The sequence below is a fragment of the Molothrus ater genome, chromosome 16 (assembly GCF_012460135.2).
Source record: "Molothrus ater isolate BHLD 08-10-18 breed brown headed cowbird chromosome 16, BPBGC_Mater_1.1, whole genome shotgun sequence".
Classification (NCBI taxonomy): Eukaryota; Metazoa; Chordata; class Aves; order Passeriformes; family Icteridae; genus Molothrus; species Molothrus ater.
Genome location: NC_050493.2, coordinates 4,066,158 through 4,091,577, shown reverse-complemented (window position 1 = coordinate 4,091,577; position 25,420 = coordinate 4,066,158). Strand labels below are relative to the sequence as shown.

Below are 25,420 nucleotides of genomic sequence, written 5' to 3'. Positions count from 1 at the left end.
CCCCTTCTGCGAGAATTTTTAACACTTCCATCGGAGGGTTTTTACAGGAGAATGGGACACATGCTGGAGAACTCGCCACAGAAATGACGGGGGTAACAGTTTCCATCACTGTTGCGGTATAAAAGGTTCTCTTTGGATTGTCTGCTGGTGGCTGCTAAGATGGATCAGTTTCTCCCTGTTCCTGTTTGCGATGTGCTGAAGGATCCGGATTTACTGAAATACTGACGCCCAATGAACTTACTCCCTCTCTGCTGAAAGCATCGGATGTGACAGTGCAGAGAAACATGTGTTTCACATTTCTGACTGGTTGTTTTGGTGCAATCAATACCTCCACAAGAAACATTGACTTAGGTGGCGACTGTCATAGCGGGAGGCACACGGAGCGCTGCTCCCGGCTTGCAGGCGGAGCGAGCACAAATCAAAGAGCCCGCCGATCCTGGCAAGTGGGGGCTTCGCTTCCCCCCAAAGCGCGGGGCACAGGCTCCCGACCCTCCTCAGAGAGCCCGGCCCGCGGGTGCGAAATGAGCGATGACCAAAGCGCTGCCAGGAGTGGCAGCCAGTCGGATCGGATGGGCATCGGTGAGGCAATACCGGTTGAAAGAAAGGTGGATCGCGAAATTATTGCCCGGAGGAATAGCAGGCGAGGCGGAATGATGATAAAGTTAAACTTCTGTTTCATCTTCTGTCGGGGATGGTGGGCGTTTCTGTTGCTTCAGCTCCACATGTTGCAAGCACTGGCACAAGGTAGGGCTAGAGACATTTTTGTTTATAGAAATGCTGCATCTGCCTTCTGAGAGCAAGGGAATCTTGCTCGGGTACAGAAAAACCCTTTTACTTTTATCCTTATCAGAGATAAACTGCAGAATTCGCACTGAGCTGATTCATGTAGGAATGGTCGTTTCTCACACACAATCGTTTCTTTATGGAGCAGGGATTTGCAAACTGTACCTTCATGTTTCTCTCCCTTTCTAGTCCTATCCTTATCCTATCCCAACCTCCCACGGAGAATCACAGTCCTGCTTTTTAAATGTACTTAAATGCATCCGTGCTGTTCTTCCAGGCAGCAAAAGAGTTAACTGCTGGTTTTGTGTGTGTGTGTCTCTGTGTCTGTGTGTGTGTGTTTAAAACCACTGTGCTCTGAGATAAGTTATTAGGAGAAGGGGAGTCATAAATCCTCCGACTAGAACTAAACCAGGCATGTAAAAGGAATTCTTTAAACATATGAGCACTATTCTATGTGAGCTTGGTCTCAGCATTGTTCATTTCTTTTGGATTGCCAAGTAACATTTACCCGAGACAAAAACTGCAATTGATTCGTATCTGAGCATTTCCACATCAGAGATCCTTGCAGTCAAATGAGTCACTTGTAAACGAAGGGTCAGAGTCGACCAATAGACTTTAAATACCAAGTGTCAGTCACTTTGCATGTAAATTCCCTTCTCAAAAAATTGCCAAATGTAGCCTAATTCTTAATAATCCTTTGACAGAGTAAACAATAAATGGCAGGCAGAAGCATTACAGTTGGCTGCGCCAAATAACACGCTGAACAAACGCAGCTTTCACTTTCTTTGCTGGGTTGAGTTTTATTGCTGTGTGCATTGTCTGGCTGAAGTGGGGTGTGCTGGACAATGCAGAACTGTATCGTGTGGGACCAGGAGTTAGTTATTAAAGCGGAAGTTAATACCCCAGGAAGGGGAATAGTCTTTGTGGTTTAGCTCTTTGTTTTCAAGTATTTCATGGGGAACAACGGTGCATTCACTTGTAATAAGTGGATGGGGCTCATGTGTTGAGGAAGAGGAGTTGGAAGCCAAGTCTGCTGTAGTTTGTCTGCTCTGGATTTACTGCTGCATCCTCGGAAAGTTTGGAGCCGCAGGATACAGAAGAGATTTAATCCAGTGTTTTATATGGACTCCACCCTCATAAACCTTTCTCAGTGCTTTGTTTATGCTGTCACTGCTATTCCCAAATTACTTCTGCTGAGGCCTGCAAGCCCTAACAGGGTATTGTTATCCTGAAACAAGCCATACCTGACATAATTATCTCTGCAAATTAAAATTCACGTCACTTTTTGCTTTTTTTCTTTTGGTAGTTGTTGTTGATAGGTGCCAATATGATGCTTCACGTTGGCAGATAAATGCTGATGATTCTTGCTGCTTACCTTAAAAAACAAAATCATAAAAGGTAGTTTTAGGTGCCATGGATTCAGGAATCACTTTAGGTGCTAGTTTTTTCTATGGTTAGTAGTAAACTAGCCACCTTACTGGATTAAAAGTGAATTGAAACTTTTGTTTAGCACACAGTAGAGCACAATTTTTCAATCGCTTATTTCAGATTACTCAGCATTGGCAGTAGTGTCAATTTCAGGTACTGTATATCTCAGGGAGTTCTGTAGTGTATACAAACTATCCCCCAAAAAAGTCCTACTCCAAGTTAGCTTTAAGTAACTAAGAGTATTTAAGGCAAGGAGGGGAAGGGAAGAGAATAAGATATATTATTTATGAAAAATATTGGGGCAGATAAAGCTATGAAGTGTAGAAGACATGAAACAATGAAAGATAAAACAATTATGTAATACAGAAACAAAATACATTGTAATTTTTACATAATGCTGAAGATTACAGTTAGTCCTCTTAAGAATTCTTTGACACATAAACCAGTGTGGAGGTCTAGATGTAGAGGACTTCTATTGGAATTTCACAAAATTTGCATTAATTTATAACTTACGGTTCTTTTTGCACTCTGAATTCTAATGGATCCTAAGACATTCATCATTTTTATGCAAAAATTTACTTTAGAGAGAAGATGACAATATAAAAGTCCTTCATGAAAATGGAAATTCTGCTACAGCCACAGAAGTTTCTAATGGAATGATGTGGTCATATGCATGAGAGAATTACATGACTTCGATCTTTTTATAAGATAAAAAAATGAACATTCTAAATATATGGGCCATGGCTCTTCTGCATGAATCATAATACAATGCTATAACCAGCTAATGTTTCCATAATAACTATTCCAGCATTAAAGACATAAGAAGTATTTCAGGCATACTGAAATGCAGGTTCTTCATTCCTAGGAAACAGATCAGGTAAAGTTATTGAGATCAAGTATCTTATACTTCAAGGTGAACAGAAGAAATGAGTTTCAGCTGCAACAGGTTGGTTGAGTATTCTCTACACTTGAATGATCATCCATGTGAAAGCTGATCTCATGGTGAACTGTAGACAAAACCACTTGTAAATTCATTTTGTGCTTAGGTCTTCAGCTGTTCTGTCTTCTGATAGTTGTTATATATTTCAATATAAAATCTATCTGCTTTCTTTTTCCTTTTTAAAGTGAGTTTGATGAGTCTAAAATGTCCATTGGGTTGTTGTCCTGAGTAATAATGGATTCTCTTCAACACCTTAGTGTTGTTGTGCATGGTGGGAGTGACTTTCAGGGTACAGAAGACAAAGGCTGTGGCCTGTCTCAGGCTAGGAATGAAGCTCCCACTCCAGGGCTCTGCACAGGACCCCCTCACACTGGGGGAGTGTCTGCACTGGCCCAGCTCAGAAAAATTAACCTGTAAGAGTCCCCAAACTGTTGCACATTCCTTTGTTTACTCAGCTCTCTCTGCCTGCTGGCCTCTGCCACCAGCCCTCTTTTCATGGCATTTTTATTAAATGATGTACGAGATGCTAGTTAGCCTCAAGTCATCGTGTGTCATCAAATAGTGATGAGATGCTAATTGATAATCACTATAATTATCAAATTAGACTTTGTGAGGTGGTGCTAGGAGTGAATCATTTGGCCCCAGTGGCTGCCTGCTGCACTTGGAGGAACATCCTCCTGCAGAGTCTGGCTCAGGGGTCTGCATGCCTGGGCAGAGTCCTGGGAATACACAGAGCTCCTGCAGCTTTGGAATTTATTCCTTATGTATGAGATTAACAAACACGGATGCCTACTGAGGTACAAAATGTTTACTAAACTACTGGAATATTTGTATGGAAATAGAAAAATTCTGCTTATTTAAAATAGGTTGGAAGTTGCTAGAGGCTACTCTACATGCATCTGAATGGATTTAAGTGCCTTCCCAATGTCTATCTTTTGTTGAGCAATGAAAGAATACTTTGAAAATGTATTTCTTTGGATTGATAGCTGTTGTTCAGAAAGATTTCAAAATAGATAAAAGCAGAGCAAAGCTTTAAGCTTCTCCAGCAGAAGCCTGGTATCTTTAAATATTAAGAAAGAGAAGCTTGTCTGATTTTTCTTAGTTTTATGGCAATGGAACCGTAATCTTTTTATGCTACTTAATCAAATCTGTGTTCAGAATTCTACAAATACCTGAATGTACAATTTAAGGTGATATTGATATGCATTATCTTTGAAAGAAGCCATGACCCAGTAGATAAATGAAAGTGTTTCTGGGGCCCAACTTCCTTAATTCAAATATTTGATCTGGTGTATTATAAATATGCTGAGTGTAAGAAGCCTTTTCAAGCAAATTTCAAATTGCATTAGGTGCAGAGATGATAAACAACTTGCATATAGAGTATTTGGTTGTTAGGAGGATGGAGAGATGGTAAAATGTTAGGGCAATACCTACTGGAGAGTGAAAAAGATTATGAATTATATGTAGAAGGAACCATTTCTAATTCCAAAAGACTCTGTTACTCTTTATTGGAAACTAAAGATTTTTTAATGGGTTTGCCTTTTGTGTTTCTTTTCTTTAGAAGAGCATTTTAAGTATGTGCTAGTTTTAAGCAGTTGACTTTTTTGTGTATATAATTATAATAATTAAGCAATTGATTTGGAGGAGTAGATCCAGTCTAAATAGAAGTGGGGTGGAGAGAGTTGGCATTTTCTGTGGCCAGATCATGCGACTTCTCACTCTCTCTACTGTGGTAACTCTTGGTTTGCTTTGTATGTTTATGTTTTGCTGGAAAAGCACCTATTCTTAAGACTTCTTACAGCAAGTTCAAAGAGCTGTGAGCACATAATATTAACATTCCAAGTGCAGAGTTTCAGATGATTCCTTGAGAGTGCAGTGTAATGGTCCTGTTAGAGCTGAAGGGAGACCAAAAGTAATGGGTGTTTATTATCATTGTGTTCGTGCACTGCCAGGAGATGCTCAGAGCAGGAATGGCCTGGGTGGGGAGAGAGGCTGTGGTAGCTCTGCGGCTTTCACCTCACTGAAGAAGAACACAAGGCAAATCTGTGTCCTTGAAAAGTTGTTCTGGAAGGTTCTGCCATCTCTGTGCACAGTCATGTATTTTGAATAACAAAGACAAATGCTGTCTAAGATTTTAAAGATTGTTTAAACCATAGAAATACTAAAAAACAATCTCAAATCTTTTGAGTTCAGGAAGGGTGTTAAGGCTGTTAAGTGAAGGGACTTGGCTTTTGTAGCTCTGAGAGGGATTTTTTTTATTGTCTTGTTCTTATCACCATACATGTATAAGTCTGGAACAGATTCTTGACTTCAAAGATTTCCATGCATTTATCAACTTTCTGTACAACTTTACCTGGACATCACATTGTGGATGGCCTGGTTATTTGGTCCAGCTGGACCTTTGTGCTGTGATGAATCTGTGGGCTGACTAGAGGCAGTTAGATTCCTCATGGAGCAAAATCTTGTTCATGCTGAGTTCATTACAGAAACAGGCCTTTCCTCCTCCCTCTGCATATGTACATACATAGCATGTATTTAAATAGCTTTTAAAAAACAAATTGATGATATGTTGATATTTTCAAGATTGTGTTTTCTTGAAGTTAAAACATATGAAATAGAACAATTTTCATAAGATTTGTGTAGAGATTAAAAAATGCCAGAACATCTTTAATGCAAATTCTTAATGCATGGACATTATAAGTAGGTTTAAATTGTTACCTATCATTTTTCCTGTCTACACAGTCAGAACTGAGACTAAGTACTGCCCACTACTCAGTTTTTCAGTATTTTGTCTTCTTGTCAGTGCTTGGCTCCATCTTTCATTTGCTTGAAATCTTTTAAATTGAGCACAAGAAGACTTTTGTGTGAACCAGAGGAAGAACTGTTAGCAGCTATAGCATGGCATTGGATTAGACTACTTACAGTTATTACAGCTGGAGAACAAGTAATTGGTGAGATTTGGGTTCTATTTCTGACTATCCAGTGAGCATTTTCTAGTGAATAAAGACTCTTTGCTGCACGTGCCTCAAACATGACCCTTCACCATGCACAGAGCTCAAGTAGAACAAAAATGTAACTTCATGGAAAGGCCTGTTCCCAAAGAACTTGGGGTTTCTGAAGTTACATCTGCCCCTGGAGTAAAGTAAGACCTTGCAATTCCTTTAACAGACAAGGCCTTTGGAATGTCACAGCCCCAGAAGGTTCAAAGGGTGACATGGCTGAGAAGGGAGGAGTCTTTTATTTTAAAGTGATCCCAACTTCATTGCTTTTAAACATTCATGACTGGGTTTGTAGGATGTGCTCATGGCACAGATTCTTGACTTCTAGATGTATGTGATACTTGTATATCATATCTTGAGCATTTGTATTTTTGGTTTACAAAGACAGATTATTTTTGTTCTGGCTTTGCTACAGAAAATAACAAATTTATTCCTGGAATAAACAGACACTGGCCTGTTGCTGATTGTGTTTTAGCAGTGAAATGCCTCTGAGGTGCAATACAAATGGCATCCTCACTAAGATTAGAAATTTAGATCTAGGCTTTTTAGGAGGAGTGTTTTTAATGTTCAGCTGTTCAGCTCCCTGGACTAGCACAGACTTGGGTCACACAGGCATCAGGGACAATGCAAACAAGGTGGCAGGACAGCCTGGCCAGGACATGACCCTGGCAGTGTTCCTAAGATCAGCTTCAATGGGGGAGAATTTTCCAACTCTGACAAAACACAAGGAAATGTACATGGCCTGACTTCTTACAAATATGTGGAGGCTGCTGCTTCTGGGGGGAAAATAGTGAAGTCAGGTGGTTTAGAAGACTTAACTTTAGTTTTTTTTCTCTGAAAGTCCCTTTCAGTGAGTTTCTGTTGGGTGGAGTCTTCCCAACCTGAATTTATAAGGTAGATGCTAAATTTCAGTAATGTGAAAATTCCCCTTAATCCCCTGATATGTCAATTCTGTAGGCAGATGATAGAAATAATACTTTTTTCTTAAATAAAAAGAAACTTTGCAACTTAAATTGCAAATTCCACCAGTATTACTTTTTCATGTTTCTATCTAATGCACAGATTCAGAGGGTTAAAAAGGTGAGGTGTGAACTCCAACAATTCTGATTAAAGGAAGTCTTTAACAGCACTTAATGCAGGATGTGGAACTGGATTGTACAATCTTACGTCACACCATTCAGATAACTTTTGAAGTGTCATTTTTATAAACAATAAAGCATTAGAGCTTTTTATGCAGATAATGTGATTCTTTAATCCTGTTTTTCTCATTTCCATGCTCTATTGCAGCAGCCTGAAGAGAAAGTTGATTCTGGTAGATAAATCAATGTCCCTTAGGTCTCTTTAAACCACTTTATGGTCTTTTAAGCCCTAAGCCATATATTTTTCCTAATAAACTCCTTGGTCTAACATGTTACCTAAAAAATAATTTGGTGGGTATTGCTCTCTTGGACCAGAAAGTAGAGAATGATGATAACATAGCTTCAGTGTGTATTGCCAGAAGAGTCCCACATTGATTCCAGGCTGCAATTGAAGTTTGTAACTCATTATTACACAAAGAACCAGAAGATCTGGTGACATTGCTTACATCCTCAGGTTCATATTTGTCAAATTTTGTGTATTTATTAGCTGAGAATGTTGTGGCTTTGATATGTGGTTTTGGCATTGAGTTCATAGGAAATCAACTCAGTAGCAATGCTACATTTTAAGAGAAGGTGCTAAGGAAATAATGGAACTATAGTGCAAATATTTAAAATGTTTAGGCACTTAGAAAAAATTATTTTGTTAAACTAGTGCTGTTTGCTCACCTAACATTTGTGTTAAGCACAGACTCAGTTCCAGCACTGTCATTGCAGTCTGGCTGGTGCATTGGGGAATGAATGTCCCTGTTTTTTATTTCTTATCTGTCAAGAAGTGCAAAGGCCATTTATGACTAAATACTTCGAACTAACTAAATGGTATATGATTATTGGAAAAGAAATATATGGTGCAGTGCCATACCTGCAGTTCAAGGATAATACATTTATCATAACATGGAACACTTAGCTGGAGTATTGAAGTGCGTGGGTGGAGGTGAAGGGAATTCTGCATCGGTATTTCTAAATGTGTGTACTGATAAGTTTAATTTTAAGTCCTCTTGAATCTGTGCATGTAGAGGTACAATAAACTTTTCTTGTTTCTGACTGTTTTATTTCCTTCAGGGTGAAGAGATTGAATAAACTCAGATCCTACCTATCATGTGAATGTAACATTTGCAAACCAGCACCTCTGTGCTTTCTTCCCCGCTGTCCCTGTTGTTGAGGAGAAAGTCATCGGCACTTCTGTTTTATGTTGTGATGCATAAAAAAACTTTTACAGCAGCTTTGCTGATAGTGCTCTGGCAATACTGCTGTGCCATGGTGAAGGCAGTGCTGTTGTTTGTGTGCACATCCATCTGTGTGTCTCACCCTTCCTTCCCTCTGTTGTCTTTATCCCTTTGTCTCAGGCTGACACAATGTGCTTCTGCTCTCAGATTAGTGCTCCTCCATGCTGTTGTCTACAAGTAATGCCTCCTGCCAGGGACAGGCTGAGGAGGAGGCTTAAACCCTCTGATTCTGCACTTGCAATGTGGAGCAGATCCCACCGTGATCCCCTCCCTGGGCACAGGGTGCCTTTTCTAGGACACGTGCATTGCGTTAAGCAGGGCTTTTATTGTGCTGGAGGCCTTGTCATCTGGAGAGCAGATGAGCAGGAAGATTGTTTAATGGTAGATTATCCCAGCATTTTTTTAAAATGTTAGATAAGTCTAAGAGGCGAGAGATCAAGAACAGTAGCTCCTGTGTTTCACCTTTTGCTATTTTTGTTGCCATGAAGACTTTAGATTCGTTTTGAAGATGAAGTAGCTGAAATTAAAAACCATTTTAATGCCACTGCAAACACCAGGTTTTAGAGATAAATTCTATCAACTAATTTCCTGTTTCTCTCTAGAATTTGTTTTGTTTTTATAAACATAACTGTTTACTTGTGAACAACATCAGATGTACCTTAAATGAAGAAAGATATTAGTTTCTTGTATTTGCATGTGCCACCATAATCTTCTAAAATGCTGTATTTTAACTAGAAAGAATACTTTCTTTTCATCTTAAACTTCAATTTTAAGGTTATGTTTTGTCTTGGAACTGCTGTGCAAGGCCCTTACCTTTTAAGAGCTAATGAGAGGTCAGTGTTTTGTTCTGGGGTTTTTTCCTCCTCTTGAAAAGAATACATATTTTATATAGCAACTTCATAAAATTAGTCAGCTGAGAGGAGGTGTTTCCTGGTCACAGAGCCTAATCATGCTAGTGCTCATTATCCATAGAACAAGGCTAAAATTTCACTTTTAGGTCTTCTGTTTCAGGGAAATGGGAGAATCGGTCAATTGACTCTAGCATAATTCAATTACAAGATAGGCAGTGATGCTATTGTTTAATGAAATCATCAACAGAAAAATTTCAAGTGAGTCTCAAGATAAACCTCCCATTCATACACAACTTTGAAGCAGCAATGAATAACAAAGCAAGACTTGTATTTTGAAAACTTTTTTTCAAGCTGTTTATGTAGTACCTAACATCTTCATTTCAAGTTTCTCTATACAAGTGTTGATAACAATCTTACTCAGATTTACTTAATTATATATGGCTTATTATTAGCATTTAATGGGTCAAATATTTAAGCATATTTTTCTGAATCTTCAGTTGAGAATTCTGAGTCAATGGCACTCATGTCAAACTCAGAATTTTAAGTGCTGGTAATTCAACATTACATTCACTATGTAAATGCATCATAATTAAAATTATGCCTTGTCAATGCCATTCAGGTTTCTTGCGAGTATAATTTTCAGCTTTCATGTACTGGATGTAGCTCTGTCTTCTCCTACCCAAAACCTGAACAAGACATATTTATGGTGTACTGGTGTCAGTAAAAACCCACAGTGTTAACTGTTGTGCCTCTTTAAACTCAAAAAGTGAAAATCTTACTGATTCTGTTAAGGAAGTCCAGGTCAAATCTAAAACTTAATTTGTTTATATTTTTCAAATGGTTCAAATTCAGTATATATAAAAAAATACAGGAGCAGCCATTTAGAAAAGACAAGATGGCTCTGCAAGTGGCAGATATGGACAGTTCTCATCCATATAATTGACAAGAGAAGTCCAAGTTTTCATGTAGTATCTAAAAAAGGAGATGCTGAGTAATTTTGGATTTCGACACTTAACATGTGAACAAATGTTCATACATGTCACAACAAATCTTGAAAGAATTCTTCATGTTCTAAGAGCCTTTCTTTAGAGCTGCAGGACATTACAAACACAGTTAAACCAACTTCTGTCCAAATGGTCACTAGAGTGGAGTAAGTGCTTGCTGTCACTTTATTAAAACTAATGGCTTAATTACTCATGTTTGCTTGACATTCATTGCAGTGTGAAGTGATTAGGCATTGGTGCTTTGGTAAATTATGGCATATTGCATATTTTCTGTAACCGATTAGTGAGTCTTGGTGTTGGGCATGTGCAATGCCCCCAGTTGTCACTCATTTCATTAACATCCAGATCTGTGCCATTACCAGAAGACTTCTGTTACTTTAAACATGTGACAAAGACAAGGGGGATATATATATATATATATATATATATATATGAGAAGCTCAGAAAAGACAGCAAATAAGTACAAGACAAGATAAAAGTTACAGTGCAGTTCTAAGCATGCGACTGCCTTGACTGGAAAGCTCCCCAAACCATTGCTAGAGTTGCCAGATACAGCATTCTTATAATTCAGTCAAATCTTCTATTCTGAGTGAAAGGCAAATGTTGCCTTTATGCATTTTTGCAGCTCTCTTCCAGACATCCAGCAGTCTCAGCTGTCTCAAAATTCTGGAGAAGTGGCTACATGCTGAAAAAAATGTGTGTTGCCTGCTTGTTTAGATGCTGCATCAAGGCAAATAGAACACCAGACACAGCTACTCAGAACTCACGTAGTAAGTTGGCAGTAGAATGTACTGTACAGATGAATAGCTGTCTGTAGTGATTGATATATTGGGGTTTTTTTTAAGTCTTCAGTGTGTTCAAGGCTTCTGAAGTCCCATCTCTGATGCTGGTCAGAAGTTCCTTTACTGTTCTCATTTTTGTAGACAGAGTATTTTTGTGATTTAGATGCATATATTGCTGAGTTTCAGATTTCTAGGCATGATTTGTGTTTAAGACTTGTTATGGTTTAAGCCCAGCTGGCAACTGAGTACCACAAAGCCACACACTTCCCCCACCAGCAGTGGGATGAGGAAGAGGATTGGAAAAGTGAGAAAACTTGTGGGTTGAGATAGAGACATTTTACAAGGTAAAGCAAAAGCTGTGTGTGCAAACAGAAGGCAACCCTAGGTTTCCTTTCACCTTGTCCTCTCAGCAGGCAGGTGCTCAGCCATCCCTAGGACAGCAGAGCTCATTAATGGTGATTAATGATGGCTTGGGAAGGCAAACCCATCATTCCAAACATCCCCTATTCCTCCTTCTTCCTCCAGCTTCCCATGCCAAGCATGACACCAGATGTTCTGTGATGTGCCTTGGGTCAGCAGTCCAGGCTGTGTCCATCCCAATTCCGTGTGCACCTCCAGCCTCCTCGCTGGCAGGGTGGTGAGAGCACAAAAGGCCTTCACTCTGTGCAATGGCTGCTCAGCAATAACAAAATCATCTCTGTGCTATCAACAATTTCTTTTTCAGCACAAATCCAAAACACAGCCCCCTGCCAGCCACTGTGAAGAAAATTGACTCATCCCCAGCTCAAACCAGCAAATGACTGCATCTGTAAATGCATTTTCATTTTGTACCTTGTATATTGACAGAGAAACTGTATGAAGTGGCATGATCTTAAATGGAGATCTCGAATCTCATAAATCTGCATTGTGAAATGTAATCGTATTAGAGGCAGAACACTTGTGGTTTTTCAATTATAGTGGTGCTTTTTCATATCACTGTGTGTGAAGCAGTTCTGTCAGAAACAAAGAGTTCAGAGCTCTCAGACGTACCATCTTTGAAGAAACAGCTAAAGGCAACAGGTTTCAAGCTCTTTGAAGCCTTTTCTCTCTGAGTCCTTGTTAAAGGATGGTCTCTCATCCATTTAACATCCTCTCTCATACTGGTCACTTACTAAGTCTGTTTCTAAATTTGTGGGAAATCACATGTAGTGTATTATTGCATATTCATGTAGCACAGAAAGGCATTGTATTTTTCCCTATATAGTGCACATTTGTATTTTATAACTTGCAGAAGTTCAGTTAATTGCAGTGAACGCTTTCAGTAGGAGGAGCCATCTCAACTAATATAAAGAGGAAGGGTAACATTTGTATGAGTTAGCTGAACATGATAACAAATGTAATTATACTAATGGAACAATGTGATGTATGAAAGCAAGAGATTTTAATTTTAGCCTACATTCTGTAGAGATTATATGTTAGGAACATTCTTTGGCATAGTGCTTTATACTTTAAACAGTTTTGAAGAGTTATAAGCTTTAAATATTTGTATTGCAGTTATAAGATTCTTAATTTTCCTTTAGACATTTAAAAGCTTCAGTTGTGTTGGGATGGTTTTAAAACTTGTTTGGTAGAAGAATTAATGTATACAGTGGGGTTTATAATAAATGTTACTGAAGTTACACAGATTCATTCCAACAAAGTTCTTCAGTGTCAATGTGTAAACTGCTCTCCTCTTCTTACTCTCACTCTTATCTAATTTTCTTTTTTTCTTCACTTAAACAAATGTGGGGGATTCTGTGTGAAAAGGATGTATTTCACCAGATTTTAGGAACTGAGATATTGGTCTGTCCCCTCACTCAGATTGGTAATGGAAGTAATATGTTTTCCAGGTAAAAAGTCTGTTGAAATGTAAGGATTTAATGATTAAATACTTGAGTTTTGAGACACACAGGTTTCATAGCAGTTCTTAATGAAGCCAGGGAGTCCCATGTTTAGGTTTCAGTTTTACTTTTATGGTTGCTTTTTTGTTCCTTTTTTGGGTTGGTTTCTTTTATGTCCTAATCTGGGTCTGTACAACAGGTTTAAGAAAATAAACTGAATCAGATTGTTGACCTGATCAAAACCACAGTAAGTTTTTTAAACAGAAATTTTGTTTGAACCAGGAGAAGATAAGACATGAGTTAATATCTTCATATGTATATGAAGGAAATATGTATAGTAAGAAAAAAAAATATAGTACATTTTGACTAATGCTGCTTATCAAGTTGCACAGAGCAGTGATAGCTCCTCAAATTAGTAAAAGCCATAACCATCAATCTTCTACGGAATATGTGTGAGCTATTTAATAAAATTAGATATTTTTCCAAGTCTTAAATCTTACTACTTGTTTATGAAGATGTTCCAGACAGAAACAGCAATACTGAGCTGTGGGTTGCATTTGCCTGTACTCAGCTATTCCAGATTTGTAGATCCCCTAATCTCAAGAAGGCAGTATTTCTTCTGAATTCTGGCCTTTCCTTTACCTAGATCCAAAAGAAAGATATGTTTTCTCAGTAACACAAATATTGAGAGTTGTCCAGCTTTTAGGTGTTTCACAGTCCAGAAAAATACAAGTAAATAAATGAAAAGGATTTCCTCTAGTTGTCACGCTTTCAAAAATCACTGATAGAATTAATGATATTTCATTATGTACGTGTTTTCTCCTGTAGAAGCTTCTTCTTGCAAACCCAAGCATTCCATATTCCCAGAGCTTTCCTTTGCCCTCCTTTGATTGAGTTTTTTGGTGTTTGTTAATTTATTTCCTTTGTAGCTAGCGCAGAGACTTTGGTTAGCAGAATGGATGTCCCGTGTGGGAGAAAACAGAGATACTGCATAAATGGCTTTTTCCATGCTGGAAGATGAATGATCTTTCTTGAGTTCTTACCTATAAATTCCTGATGTCATCCACCTGGGCAGATAATAGAGCACATATCTCACAACTGTGAGGTACAGGGAAAAAAGTTCAAAAGGAGAATTGGCTAAAGCCGTGGGCTCTTGCTGAGGGTTTTCTCTGAGCAGGTCTCTGGGGGGTGTGGAGGCAGAGCTCTGCTCTCATCCTGAGGCCTTTGCAATTGTCTCTCTCACCCTGGAGCTCCTCTGGAGCCAGGAAGTCTGACCTGTTTATCTAAATCAACATGGAATCTTTGAGATTGCAGGGAAGCCACAAGTTCCTGCACATCAAGCAAGGATTAGTGTTGTTACACTTTAAAATAACACATCCCAAAACTATTTTAAAATGGTACCTACTTAGCACAGACCATCTCCTGGATCCCCTCTTTTTAACACTTCCAGTTTATAACGCTGCAGGTAGAAGAGTTTGAGTTCTGTGGTCAGAATGGCAGAGGAATTCTTCATCATTTATCTTCTATAGTGTCTTGCTCACTATTTCACCATCTTGGATCTTATTCATATCATATCCTCTTCATACATCATCTACAGAATTGTTTATTAAGTTCTGAACAATTAAACAATGCAAACTCATTCAAGGCAGAATGACTGGAGCAAGTGCTGGTGGAGCACTTGCACAATGTCAATATTGCATTGATATTGCAAATATCATTCGTTCATTCATTTTTTGTATCTATTTGACAGCATGACATAATTTAAGAGAAGAAAAATAGATTTTAATTAGCATATTTCTGTATTACTGAACAGCTAATTAGGGAAATTAAAGTACTTTCTCAGCTATGAATAGTACGTTAAAAGAACTGTGCAACAAAAATACTCTTGTAGCTGTACTGCTCACTTCCTGGAAAGTACCCATTTAATTCTATTACAGATTATTAGTGGTGCATCATAAAGTTGTGTGAGTGCTCTCAGTTGAAGAGAATTATAAAGACAGAAGAATCAAACCTTTGAATATGGTTTGATCAGAGTTTGCTAGAGACTTTATATATTGATTAGTTCATAGAGCAGTGCTAATAATATAAAAAATCTGATACTTGGGGCCTTAGATTTGTAAAATGAATGCCACAGTAATGGGGAAAACTGGCCTCATCATCTAAGGGAGTTTTACAATTCTTTTTTTTCTGTGTTTTTAATTATTGAAGCTAATTTTTATTCGGTTTTCACATTTTGAAAAAAACTTTTTCTGAGAATTTTTTATGAGGACTCGTGTATAACAAATAATTTTCCTGCTAGGTAGAATATGTATTTAACTAGCACACAGTTTTCTCTGGCCTGCTATTCTAGGAGGAATTTCCTCACTGGAAGGGTGGTGAAACATTGGAAGGGGCTGCTGGAGTCACTGTCCCTGGGGGTGTTTCAGAAATAATGAAGGCACTTGGTGCCATGGACTGGTGGTCGAGGTGGTGATCAGTCAACAGCTGGACTCGATGATCTTGGAGGCCTTTTCCAACCACACTGATTCTATGATTATTTTGATAGTTCAGTTTGCTAAATGGTGTATTAGCAACCCAAGGAATACAACAAAATTAGTGAGGAATACATTGAAGTTCCTGTTGGTCCCTCAGCTTTGCAGGGTACCACATCTCTGGGAGGCAGACAAATATTATTCTGGCTTTATTGCTGCTCTGAGAGTTAATGACCATCATAACGATAAGCATATCTTGCTAATTGTCCACTAGTTTTGGTTTTAATAACATTTTAATTTGCATATTGGTCATATGCTGAAAACACATGGTTTTAATTGTTTATCTTCAATGAGCATAGCTTTTCACACTTTTTAAATGGGCTTTATAAAAGTTTAAAAAGTGTTGGTCTAAAAAGTTTGTCTGAATGAATTGAGACACAAATGTAAAAAAATAGGCTTGTGTCAAAAGTACTGGATTTCAGTTAAAAACCTGAGTTCTAAGGTCAGTCTTGCCCTGTGTGGTTTTCAGCTTGGAATGTTTTGGGCCATTATGACCATTACCAAATTGACTGACTTCTGTGTTTTATCTCTGAAAAAATGGATTATTGTTTAGAGCCTAGAATTACAGTTTGAAAGGATAAATTATTGATTGTTGGCATTTTCTACAATATCAGACATTACTCTAAGATCTTTCTTAGAGGATGAAATCTAATTTCTTTGATCTTGTAAAAGTGCAGTAAAAAAGCATACTTTAGGTTGATTTGGGGAAAAAATGCTTTTACAAATAAAAAGATGTTTTCATATTTGCATTATTTAAAATGCATTTTTTGTCTTATAAATATGCTAATCTTTAAAAGCTGCTTCTGGTGTGACATATGGTTTGTAATTTTCAGTTCTTTGACATCAACCTACTTTCTATTACATAAAAATGTACAATTGGCAGGGAAAATTAGTATGTTCAATGGCACCATACTTAAAAGACTTTGAGAAGTATCTGGGGTATTTATCTGTGTTATAAACAGACAGATGTTTGAAGAGGTCTTGGAGGTTCTGTTAATTGTGTGTTTGTTCCCTTTCAGACAACATTTCTTTGGGGCTTGGTCTGATGGAAAAAATGCAGATAAATACTTGTGAATAAAAGAGCAAAGCTCAGTATAACATATGTTTGTATTTTAAGTAGATTTATATATCTAAAAGGATATTTAGCTTAGAAATAATTAAGATTATTTTCTCAGGGGGGATGGAGCAATGTCAGGAAAGAAAAAAAATCACAAAACAAATTTAAAAGATGGACTGAAATGACCCCTTAATCTATCAACTGGGACTTAGTCACATGCATTGTGTTAGGAAAAGAAGGAAAATTAGATGATAAATTCAAATTCTCTAGGCTTTTACTAGTATAGAGCCAATGACTGAAAAGCTTGAATTAAATGAACTGATAAAGCTCCAGGAAAAAAGTTCCTTTTGCCATCATACTGCTGTTTACCTGGAAGGAGATTTGTCTTTCTTTTTCCCCTTTTTGAAACTTAATGTGTTACAACTGTCATTGGTCTCCCTCTGTTCCCCCTTCTACAGGGCTGTGCAGAGATAAATATAAATTCTGAATTGAAAAACTGTCTTGAGTACCTTGGAATAATCTGCAGAAATGGTGCAGAGTTCAAGTGGGAGGTTCCATGATCTTGTCCCTGCCCTCTGAATCACGTGTGCAATTTGAAATATTCCAGCCAACCTTATCCAAGGTTTTTCATTCCTTGTTGGAAGCACCTGCTGAGAATCTCAAGTGCTCAGCTCTTCTCCAGTGACACTGAGGCTGGGTTTGTGATTTGAACTGCCTGAAGGAGATGTCAAAGAGCTGGGTAGAGCACAGACCCACTTGTTAGATCTTAAACAGTAGAATATGTTAAAAATAGTTGCTTTTACTGTTAAGTGTTTTCTGTTCAGCTTAGCTGCCATTAAATGTTGTTACATACACACTTCTGCCTTTTCTAAAAACCATTTTTCTCATCTTAGCAACATGAGAGGTACTTGCTAAGCCAGGCCAAGAGAGCTACAGGCAGTTTGACCTGACTCATGGTGTGAAAGGGTTATTTGCTAGAAACTGATGCTGAAGAACATTTTCAATAATTAATTCATTATTTTTGGTTTTGGAAGGCTGGTTTGATTATGGTTTTCATTTTGCTAAGTCCCATCCTCAAATCATTGAGCAATGATTCCATACAATTTTATTAAAACTAATGGAATGAATACTCTTTTCATAGGCCAAATTCAGTGTGGTACTTCAGCAAAAGCTTAATTTCAGCTACATGAGAAATGATATTATTGATAAGTCAAGCATGCTTTACCCTACTCAATTCTATCATCATTTGTATTTAAAAAACCCCTCTCAGTCATTTGAGGTCTTTCATAATAAAAAATTTCCATAAATTATTCTTAGTAAATGAAGAATTTCCTCTTGGTCTTGCTTGGCTTTGTTTGCTCTAGATTTTTTTTTTTTTTGAGATTTTTGGGCGGTGTGCAGAATTTCTTGTACTTTTGGGCCAGTAGTTTAATATTTCTACAAAACCTGTCAGGAGCATCACTGAAGCCACATGTTTTTGCTCTCTAGTCATGGCATCTTCTTTTATACTAACATCTCTAGTCTTGTTTTGACTTGACACAAAGTGGTCAGCATTTAGTAAGGTCAGAGTTTCAGGTGGTCAGAATGAGCAGCTGTCTGGAGTAATTCTGTTTGGACTGACAGACTGGAGGTGTGGCTGTGGCCCACCTGCCATCTTTGCCTCTCTCAGTGTACACGAAGGCTTTGAGCCTGTCAGGGCTTTGGGGACATTAGGTCCCAATTTCCCTGAGCCTCCAGGGAAATTGGATTTCACCAGCACTCTCCATCCACACCCTCCAGCCCTGGGCCCCCAGCTCCCTTTCATCTCAGGGCTGGGAGTTTGGTCCCTACGTGCTGGAGGGATCCCAGCCCTGTGTGAGAGTTTGGGTGGGGCCCCTCGGATGTGCCTTGTGCTTGGGGCTGTCCCTGGACCCATTTCTGCCTCTGCTCTGCCCCAGTGGCACTGTCTCCTGTCCTGCCTGGGGTTGCCAGTGGGTTCCACTCCCTGTTCCTCCTCTCCTTGCTGTGCTCAGGTGCTCTGGGGGTGCACCTGAATGCTGAGGGAAGCTCCTGGCCTGAGATCACACTTGGTCCTGCTTTGCTCTCCCTTTGGGAAAAGCCAGCCCTGGCTGCTGCTGGACACTGCTTCAGTGTCCTGAGTAAAGAGACTCTGTCAGCACTGGCAGCCAATCCTCCTGGTGTTGTCCTTCTCCATCAGTAACAGGAGTGGCAGGCACAGCTCCCTGCCTCGGTGCAGTTTCCTGGCACCTTCCCAGCTCCTCACAGCTGCCTCTGAGCCCCTCGCCTTGCTGGACTCTCCCTCTTCCAGACTCACTCTTCCCCACCATGGCCATAAGGCTGTGAGCTTTTTGTGATCATCTGCTGCTTCGTGGCTGAATTAAAGATGTTTAATTTTGAGAGTGGTTTTAAAAGATAAATTAACTAAAACATGATGATGCAGATGCCACAATTCAGTGACTCAAAGAGAAGAAGAAAGCAGGGGAGCTGGAAGGGGATTCAAAGGTTCAACAGTATATTCTCCTGGGCTATGGCAGGATCAATCATACCAACACAATTCCTGACAGATATTTATTTAATCTGTTTTCTAAGCACTTCAGTAAGGGAGATTCCAGCTATTCCATTGTCAATCTGTTCACTATTTAACTATCCGAGCTGTAAAAAACAAATTTTCTTGAGTTCAGACTCTAATTGCTTTTGCTGCTACCAGTACTCCAGATTGCTAAAGTAGATGGTATTTTGGACACCTGCTATCCATAATCCTTTTCTGTTTCATGGGTTTGATGAGCCTTTGCTGCTTGCATTGAAATTTGAAAACGGAACTGAGCTGTCCTTTGTTAGTGAAGTAAACACATACCCAAACTGTATCCTCAAGAGATCACTCAGCCAAGTTTTGGAAAACTGCTTGGAAAGTCCTAAGAGTGCTGAGGAAGGGTTGGCAGTTAAGACCTTCATTAGAAAAAAACCCCAAAACACAACAACAAAAACAGCCACAAGAAAACAACCTTCTGTAAGCACTGGCATTTTTGCAGCCTTCAGTCAGGAGTGATGGTGGAGTTTTCTGCTCGTTCCAGATGTGATTTTGTGCAGTCTGGTGCATTCTCAGTGCATTCTCATGGTGAAGTCAGTCACCTTTCAGGGATGTCAGGTGAGAATCCTTTAGATCTGAACATTTTTTAAGTCAGGCACCCCCAGCATTCCCCTTGGTATAAATTTCTCAGGACTGCTCAGCTGGGGAGGAAACACCATTAACTGAGTTCTTAAGATAAAACTGAGTTACAGAATTTTGGTTATCAGAGACCGAAGTCCAGCTTCCTTCTTGCTTCACAGTAGTTGCATTAAGTGCTCTTCTTGCAGGACTGCATGCTTGCAGGGCAGTTACAAAGTAAGAATCTTGAAGTGTAGAAAACATGGGAGATTTAAGAGTTTAAGGAAATAGTACCTGTGGCTCAAGAAAATTCTATTGCTTTGTTAATTGGACTTGTAGGGTTGGAGTTTCTTTCCCCAAGGAAATGCCCAAGTTATTTAATTTGGAAGAAGACTGCTTCCAGCTGCAGGTAGAAGGAGGAATTTTCATTGGGGGAGGAAAAAAAAAGCTTGAAGTGGACCAAAAGAGAAGAGCAGGAGTGTAAGATTTAAGAATAGGATTTTTTGTTTAGATAGGAGTTCATACTTTTGCCAGAGAAAGCTCTTTGTAGGACCAGAGTCCACATTTCAGGACAAGCCGGGAGATCAGAGACCCAAGGCATGAAATTTGCAATCCTGAATTCTCACAAACGCTCAAGAATAGAAGGAAAACTCAAGAGAACTGACAAGCGGAGATAATTTTTTTTTTTGCTTATCTTGTCGTCATGCATTGTGCGACTTCTTTTAAACTGTGAAGCTACTTTGTGCTTCTGTTCCCAAATCTCCTAGAGTTAATAATCTGTGTATCAGAGTGGAACTCTGGAGGAGAGCGATGTCAAAGCATCTGCAGCCTGTGGGTGTCCTGAGCCGCCCGTGGGGCCAAGGGGCTCTGTCACCACGGCTCCGCTGCAGGTACCGGGAAGCTTTGAAATCATCACAAGAAGATGAACGGCCAGTGCTGGGGCGTAGCCAGTTGAAGGCAGTCTGGAAGCCGCTTGAATGGAGCGCGGCCAGGCGAGGACAGGCCGGGGGTCCCCGCGGTGTCGCTCGGGTGTCCCCAGGGACGAGCCCGGAGCTCGGGGGCTGCAGGGGCGGTGCGAGGCCGCGGCGCTACCGCCAGAGGGCGCCAGAGGGCGGCGCAGGCAGCGCGGGCGGGGCGGCGGCGGGGAGGGAGCGAGCCCCGAGAGAGCCCCGAGAAGATCCAGAGAGAGCCCCAAAAGAGCCCCGAGAGAGCCCCAAAAGAGCCCCGAGAGAGCCCAGAGCCCACCCCGAGCCCGCCCTCAGACACCGCCCGGGACCCTCCCCGCAGCCATGGGTGTTAATTGCAATGGGCTCGTTTGATGCAGGGAGCCCCAGTGACCGCAGGAGCCGGGCATGGATGTACAGGAGGATGTCTGGAGCTGTGAGTGCTCGGTAAAAACACCTTCGGTGCGGTGTAGGAGGCTATGTGTGTTTCAAGTTGGCAAGAGAAAGGATTTGACACACTTTAATGTAGGATTAAGAACTTAAAATGTGAAAGATTGCTGAAGGTGATGGTTTAACGTTCCTTTTCCAGTCGAGAAATGGATTTTTCTTCTTCTTTCGGTCAAGAGAAGTTTAGGCTAATCCAGCAAATAATTCAATATTATCAAAATCCATTTGATTTTTGTCAGAAAAACATGCTCGATTCAGTTTTCATGTTCAACCTGTTGAAGGATTTGATGAGCTAAGAATTACAGGAGGCTTTCTGGATAACTAATGACTTGTTGGCTATCCAGTTACCTTCTCAAGAGAAAATGATCCCAGAAAATGGCCTGCACATTTGAAGGAATATTTCATGCAAGATCTTCTACTACATTTAGTATACAGCTAAAGCCCCAGTAACTTTAACAGGGTCAGGATTTTATGGGAACTTGTCTTCTGTGTTATCCTTCATAGATCTCTGGCTGTCTGGAAGAAGCACAAAGGAAATACAGTGCAGTTTATCTGCCTGTATGGGGGGTGTCAAAGTGAGCAAAGTGTTGTACTTGGGAGTTCAGTTCCATTAGTTTAAAAATAGTTTGTTATAGGCAAACATCGAAGCTGTGATTTTAAGAGGCCCCAACCATAAGGAACTGCATTTATCCAAAGTAACCTGTTTTCTTGTTTTTGTTAAATAGTCACCAGGTATCCAATCTGATTACTTGCCTCCTGCCTTGAACTAAAACTTATTAAATGAAATGGTTGAATAGAAATCTCAGCTTCAAAACAAATCAGGAGAGTTCTTCCTTTCTGGTAAATGGAATGTGAAGCACGCAACTCCAGGTGCCTCCAGCAGGTGATGGACCTCAGCCTTCGCCTACTGGAGGATGAAGCAATTCTTGGTGTGTGGCTGGTTTGTTTTGTTAGCAGGAATAGATTAGTCACATCACTTGGGTGGATAAGGAGGCTGAGTAATTCAGCCTGCTGGCAGGAACTTCCCCTGCAACAAGACTTGTCCTGTTTTATATATAATAGACAATTTAATTGGCCTTTAGATTGGTAGGGGAAATTTCTCAAGGTCCTTGACGTTTGGATTTTAAGCATCTTTTTAATGATGTCTTAATTATATCAGTATTTAATGAAATTAATATCTTGGTGTTTTATAATTCCAGTTCCCTGATTTTCAACACACAAAGCTTTTGCTTTCTTGAAAAACTCTTTTACTCAGTTGTCTTGCAATTCTTGGTGTCAGTTTTATAACAGGTATTTGGGCACACAAATGTTGTTTGTGTCATGGCACTTCTCTCCCTTTGGTGAGGAATTTCCAGAAGCACTGCTGGCTCTAAAATTCATGTGTGTGCAACACAACTTTCATCTGGGGGGACACTCAACTTCAACACTTTTAACTTGTCGGGACACCCAGCCAGCATCAAATGACCTTTCTTTACTTGCTCAGGAACATTTAAGTCAAAATAACAATAGTTTTTATAAGGTTTTCATTTTAGTGGAAATATTTAGGAGTGTATATTTCAAACTTTAGTTTATGGAATGCTTAAGTGAACTTCTCACCTTTAAGAAGAAAATGAAATTCAGAAGCCTCAAAAGCCTTCTGCAAAAGACAAAGTTTTTCGTAACCTTTTTAAGTAACAACATCACAGTGCTTATGAAAGCTCTTGTTTTCAATAGGAATTCTGTTGATATCTAACCTGAGGATTTTTCCTCTCTTCCAGGAGAAAAAAGAGGAAGAAAGCCTGGGTTTGCCACTGAGTTTTTAATAATGTTTCTTTTTGCATTATACATCCTTGACATATCAAAGCTAGAGATGTCCTGTGCTCTCCAGTCAGTCAGAATGTCTTTGAAGAACAGTAGAAGGTGGTTTTGGGGTTTTTTTTTGTGTTTCTAAATGTGATAGTGGTTTGAACCTTATATGAAACTTTGTGGTGCTGCAGTTCTACAGTTTCCCAGTCTCCACAGTCTCATCCTTAACTTCTGAAGGAGAAAGCATGAACCAACTTTCTTGGTGCTTTCAGGAAAGCAGTTGAGGGCAGGAAGACTGGGATATTTTTGAAATGTTACTGAATTCTTTACCTTCCCAAGTAAGGAGAGGATTATTAATAGCTCTCTGGTATTCATGGTGCAGAGATGATTCATGTATTGACATTCTGAATTTTTACTTTGCAGTTCTGAAACTGCTTCTCACACCTGTGAAAGTTTTCTGGATATGGTTTTTACCTGCCTAACTCACCAAATATCCTGTGTCTGCTGGCAGTGTTCCACAGAATTCAGTGTCTCTGATTCACATCATGCTCTGCTTTTTTAAACACTCCTTTTTCAGTATCATATGGGTGTGAGACCATGGAATAATTTATTATAAATCAACACAATACTTTTTTTCTGTAAGTTTAATGCAGAGGCTGTACCAATGAAGAGGCTATAAAATGGTGTGAGTTTGAATTGGAAGCTGTGGCAGATAGCAAAGCTTTATTTTGTGAGTCATTAAGATTTAGCAATTCAACATCACACAGTTTTGGTGGGTTTAAAAAAAAATTGTTGAAAAAGTATATATTTAAACTCCAATACATTTTCTCTTTCATTTTTTTGGTCACCTAATGGGTTTCTTTGATGTGGTGGGGGCTTGGGGCTTTTTCTTGGTTAGAGTGAAGCTGACAGTATTAATGAAGTGCAGAAGCTAATTTGTTGTATTTTTTCTGAATTTAACCTGGTATCTACTCAAGTGGAGAATTCATCTTGGATATATTATGACATGTAATAGTGTTGCACTTGGGATCAGTGCAGCAATATTTCTCTTATTTAATTATCATGTCAAAGGGAGGAGAGTGGTCTCCCTTCTCATGTGGTGTGGTAAGGTTATATTGTGAATTTTTCATGCATACAAATCTGAGCATATTGCTGGTGCAGGATTGAGAAATCAGAGGACAGAGCACAGTGCTGGAGCAGGAAAATTAAATATTTCAGTGCTGAAATTTTCGCTCACTATTTGAAGATGGAGAGGAGTAGATAAGTGTGTTGCAATAGGGAAGGATGCAGAAGTGAAGATGAGAAGAAATAGTCTAGAACTGCATAATAGCTTGTAATTAAAAGGGGAGGGAGAGATAAGGAAGCAGATTAGGTTCATAATGCTGGGATATTTTTATACTGTGTATTAAATTTGTGCTTACAGGAAGTATCCTCACAGACTGGGTGTGACACACTGTTGGATCTAGACAGAACATTCAAGATGGAAAATTATGGGCTAAAAAAACATTTTCATAACTAATGGTTGTTTATTTTTCTGCAATTAACATCATAAGGATGATGTTTTTGTATGTACAAGCTGTTTGCCATTTTTGAGAAAAGAAATTCTGCAATTTAAGCTTTGCAATCAGACCAACTTTCTTCCTTAAACTAATCCTCCCAACATTTTGTGACAGGATTCAGATGGAGAATTACTACTTTGCATTGAGGCCTTGTAAAAACCAAATAATGCTCTGCAGTCTTTCTTTTATTTATTTATATATTCTGATTAGTCCTATTTGAAACACCCAATTTTGTGGCAGCAAAGAAATAGAAGAGAGGAATAGTTTCACTGCTATTTTTACACATGCAGTAGCCTTTTGACTGGATTATCTACAGTTTTCTGAACTGATGCACAAAAGGAATTGCCCATTTAGGGATGTCTGAATTTTGGATACTTAAACAGATGATTTAATTATTATTTCCTTCTAAACGTTGTTTACCTGAGAATACATGAGATATCCTAAAGAAATAATACAGATTGTTTTAATATTACACAGTTTGCAAGCCCTTTCCTTAATTTCTTAACCTTTACAGTCATGAGGTGTCATTGGGTCATTTAGAGTGAGCAGAGGGTTTGTTAATGCCCTGTTTAATGCTAATTGAGACACCAGAAAATACTGTCTCAAGTACAGGCCAGTGTGAGAGGTAGTTTGAGAGAAAAATGGTGGATTTATGTTTCGTGAGTCTGAAAAGCAATGGTCACTACTTTAGAAAGAAAGGCTAAAAATTGCACTTTAGTTCAGTCTTAAACTCAGCAGAGTGTAAAAGCTGAGTAAAGCTCAGCTTTGCACAACTGGTGCTTGAGATCTTCAGGAGGTGAGGGAGTTGAATGGATGCTCCTTGTCCAAGTGCTACGAGAGAAAACAATTTCTCACATCATTCTTTAAGAGGCCCCATATCTGAGCTGAAGTACTGCAAATTTAAAAAATAAAGCCATTTCTTTACAGATGTTTAGGAGCATGTG

General features: G+C 39.2%; 1 protein-coding gene across 1 annotated transcript in view; it reads left to right on the top strand.

Moving 5' to 3' along the window:
- Positions 1–25,420, top strand: part of SDK1 (sidekick cell adhesion molecule 1) — a 382,295-nt gene continuing 356,875 nt past the window's right edge. Inside the window, 1 exon segment of the mRNA XM_036392619.2 lies at positions 1–744. Coding sequence (XP_036248512.1) covers positions 285–744 — 460 coding nt within the window. The 5' untranslated portion in view covers positions 1–284.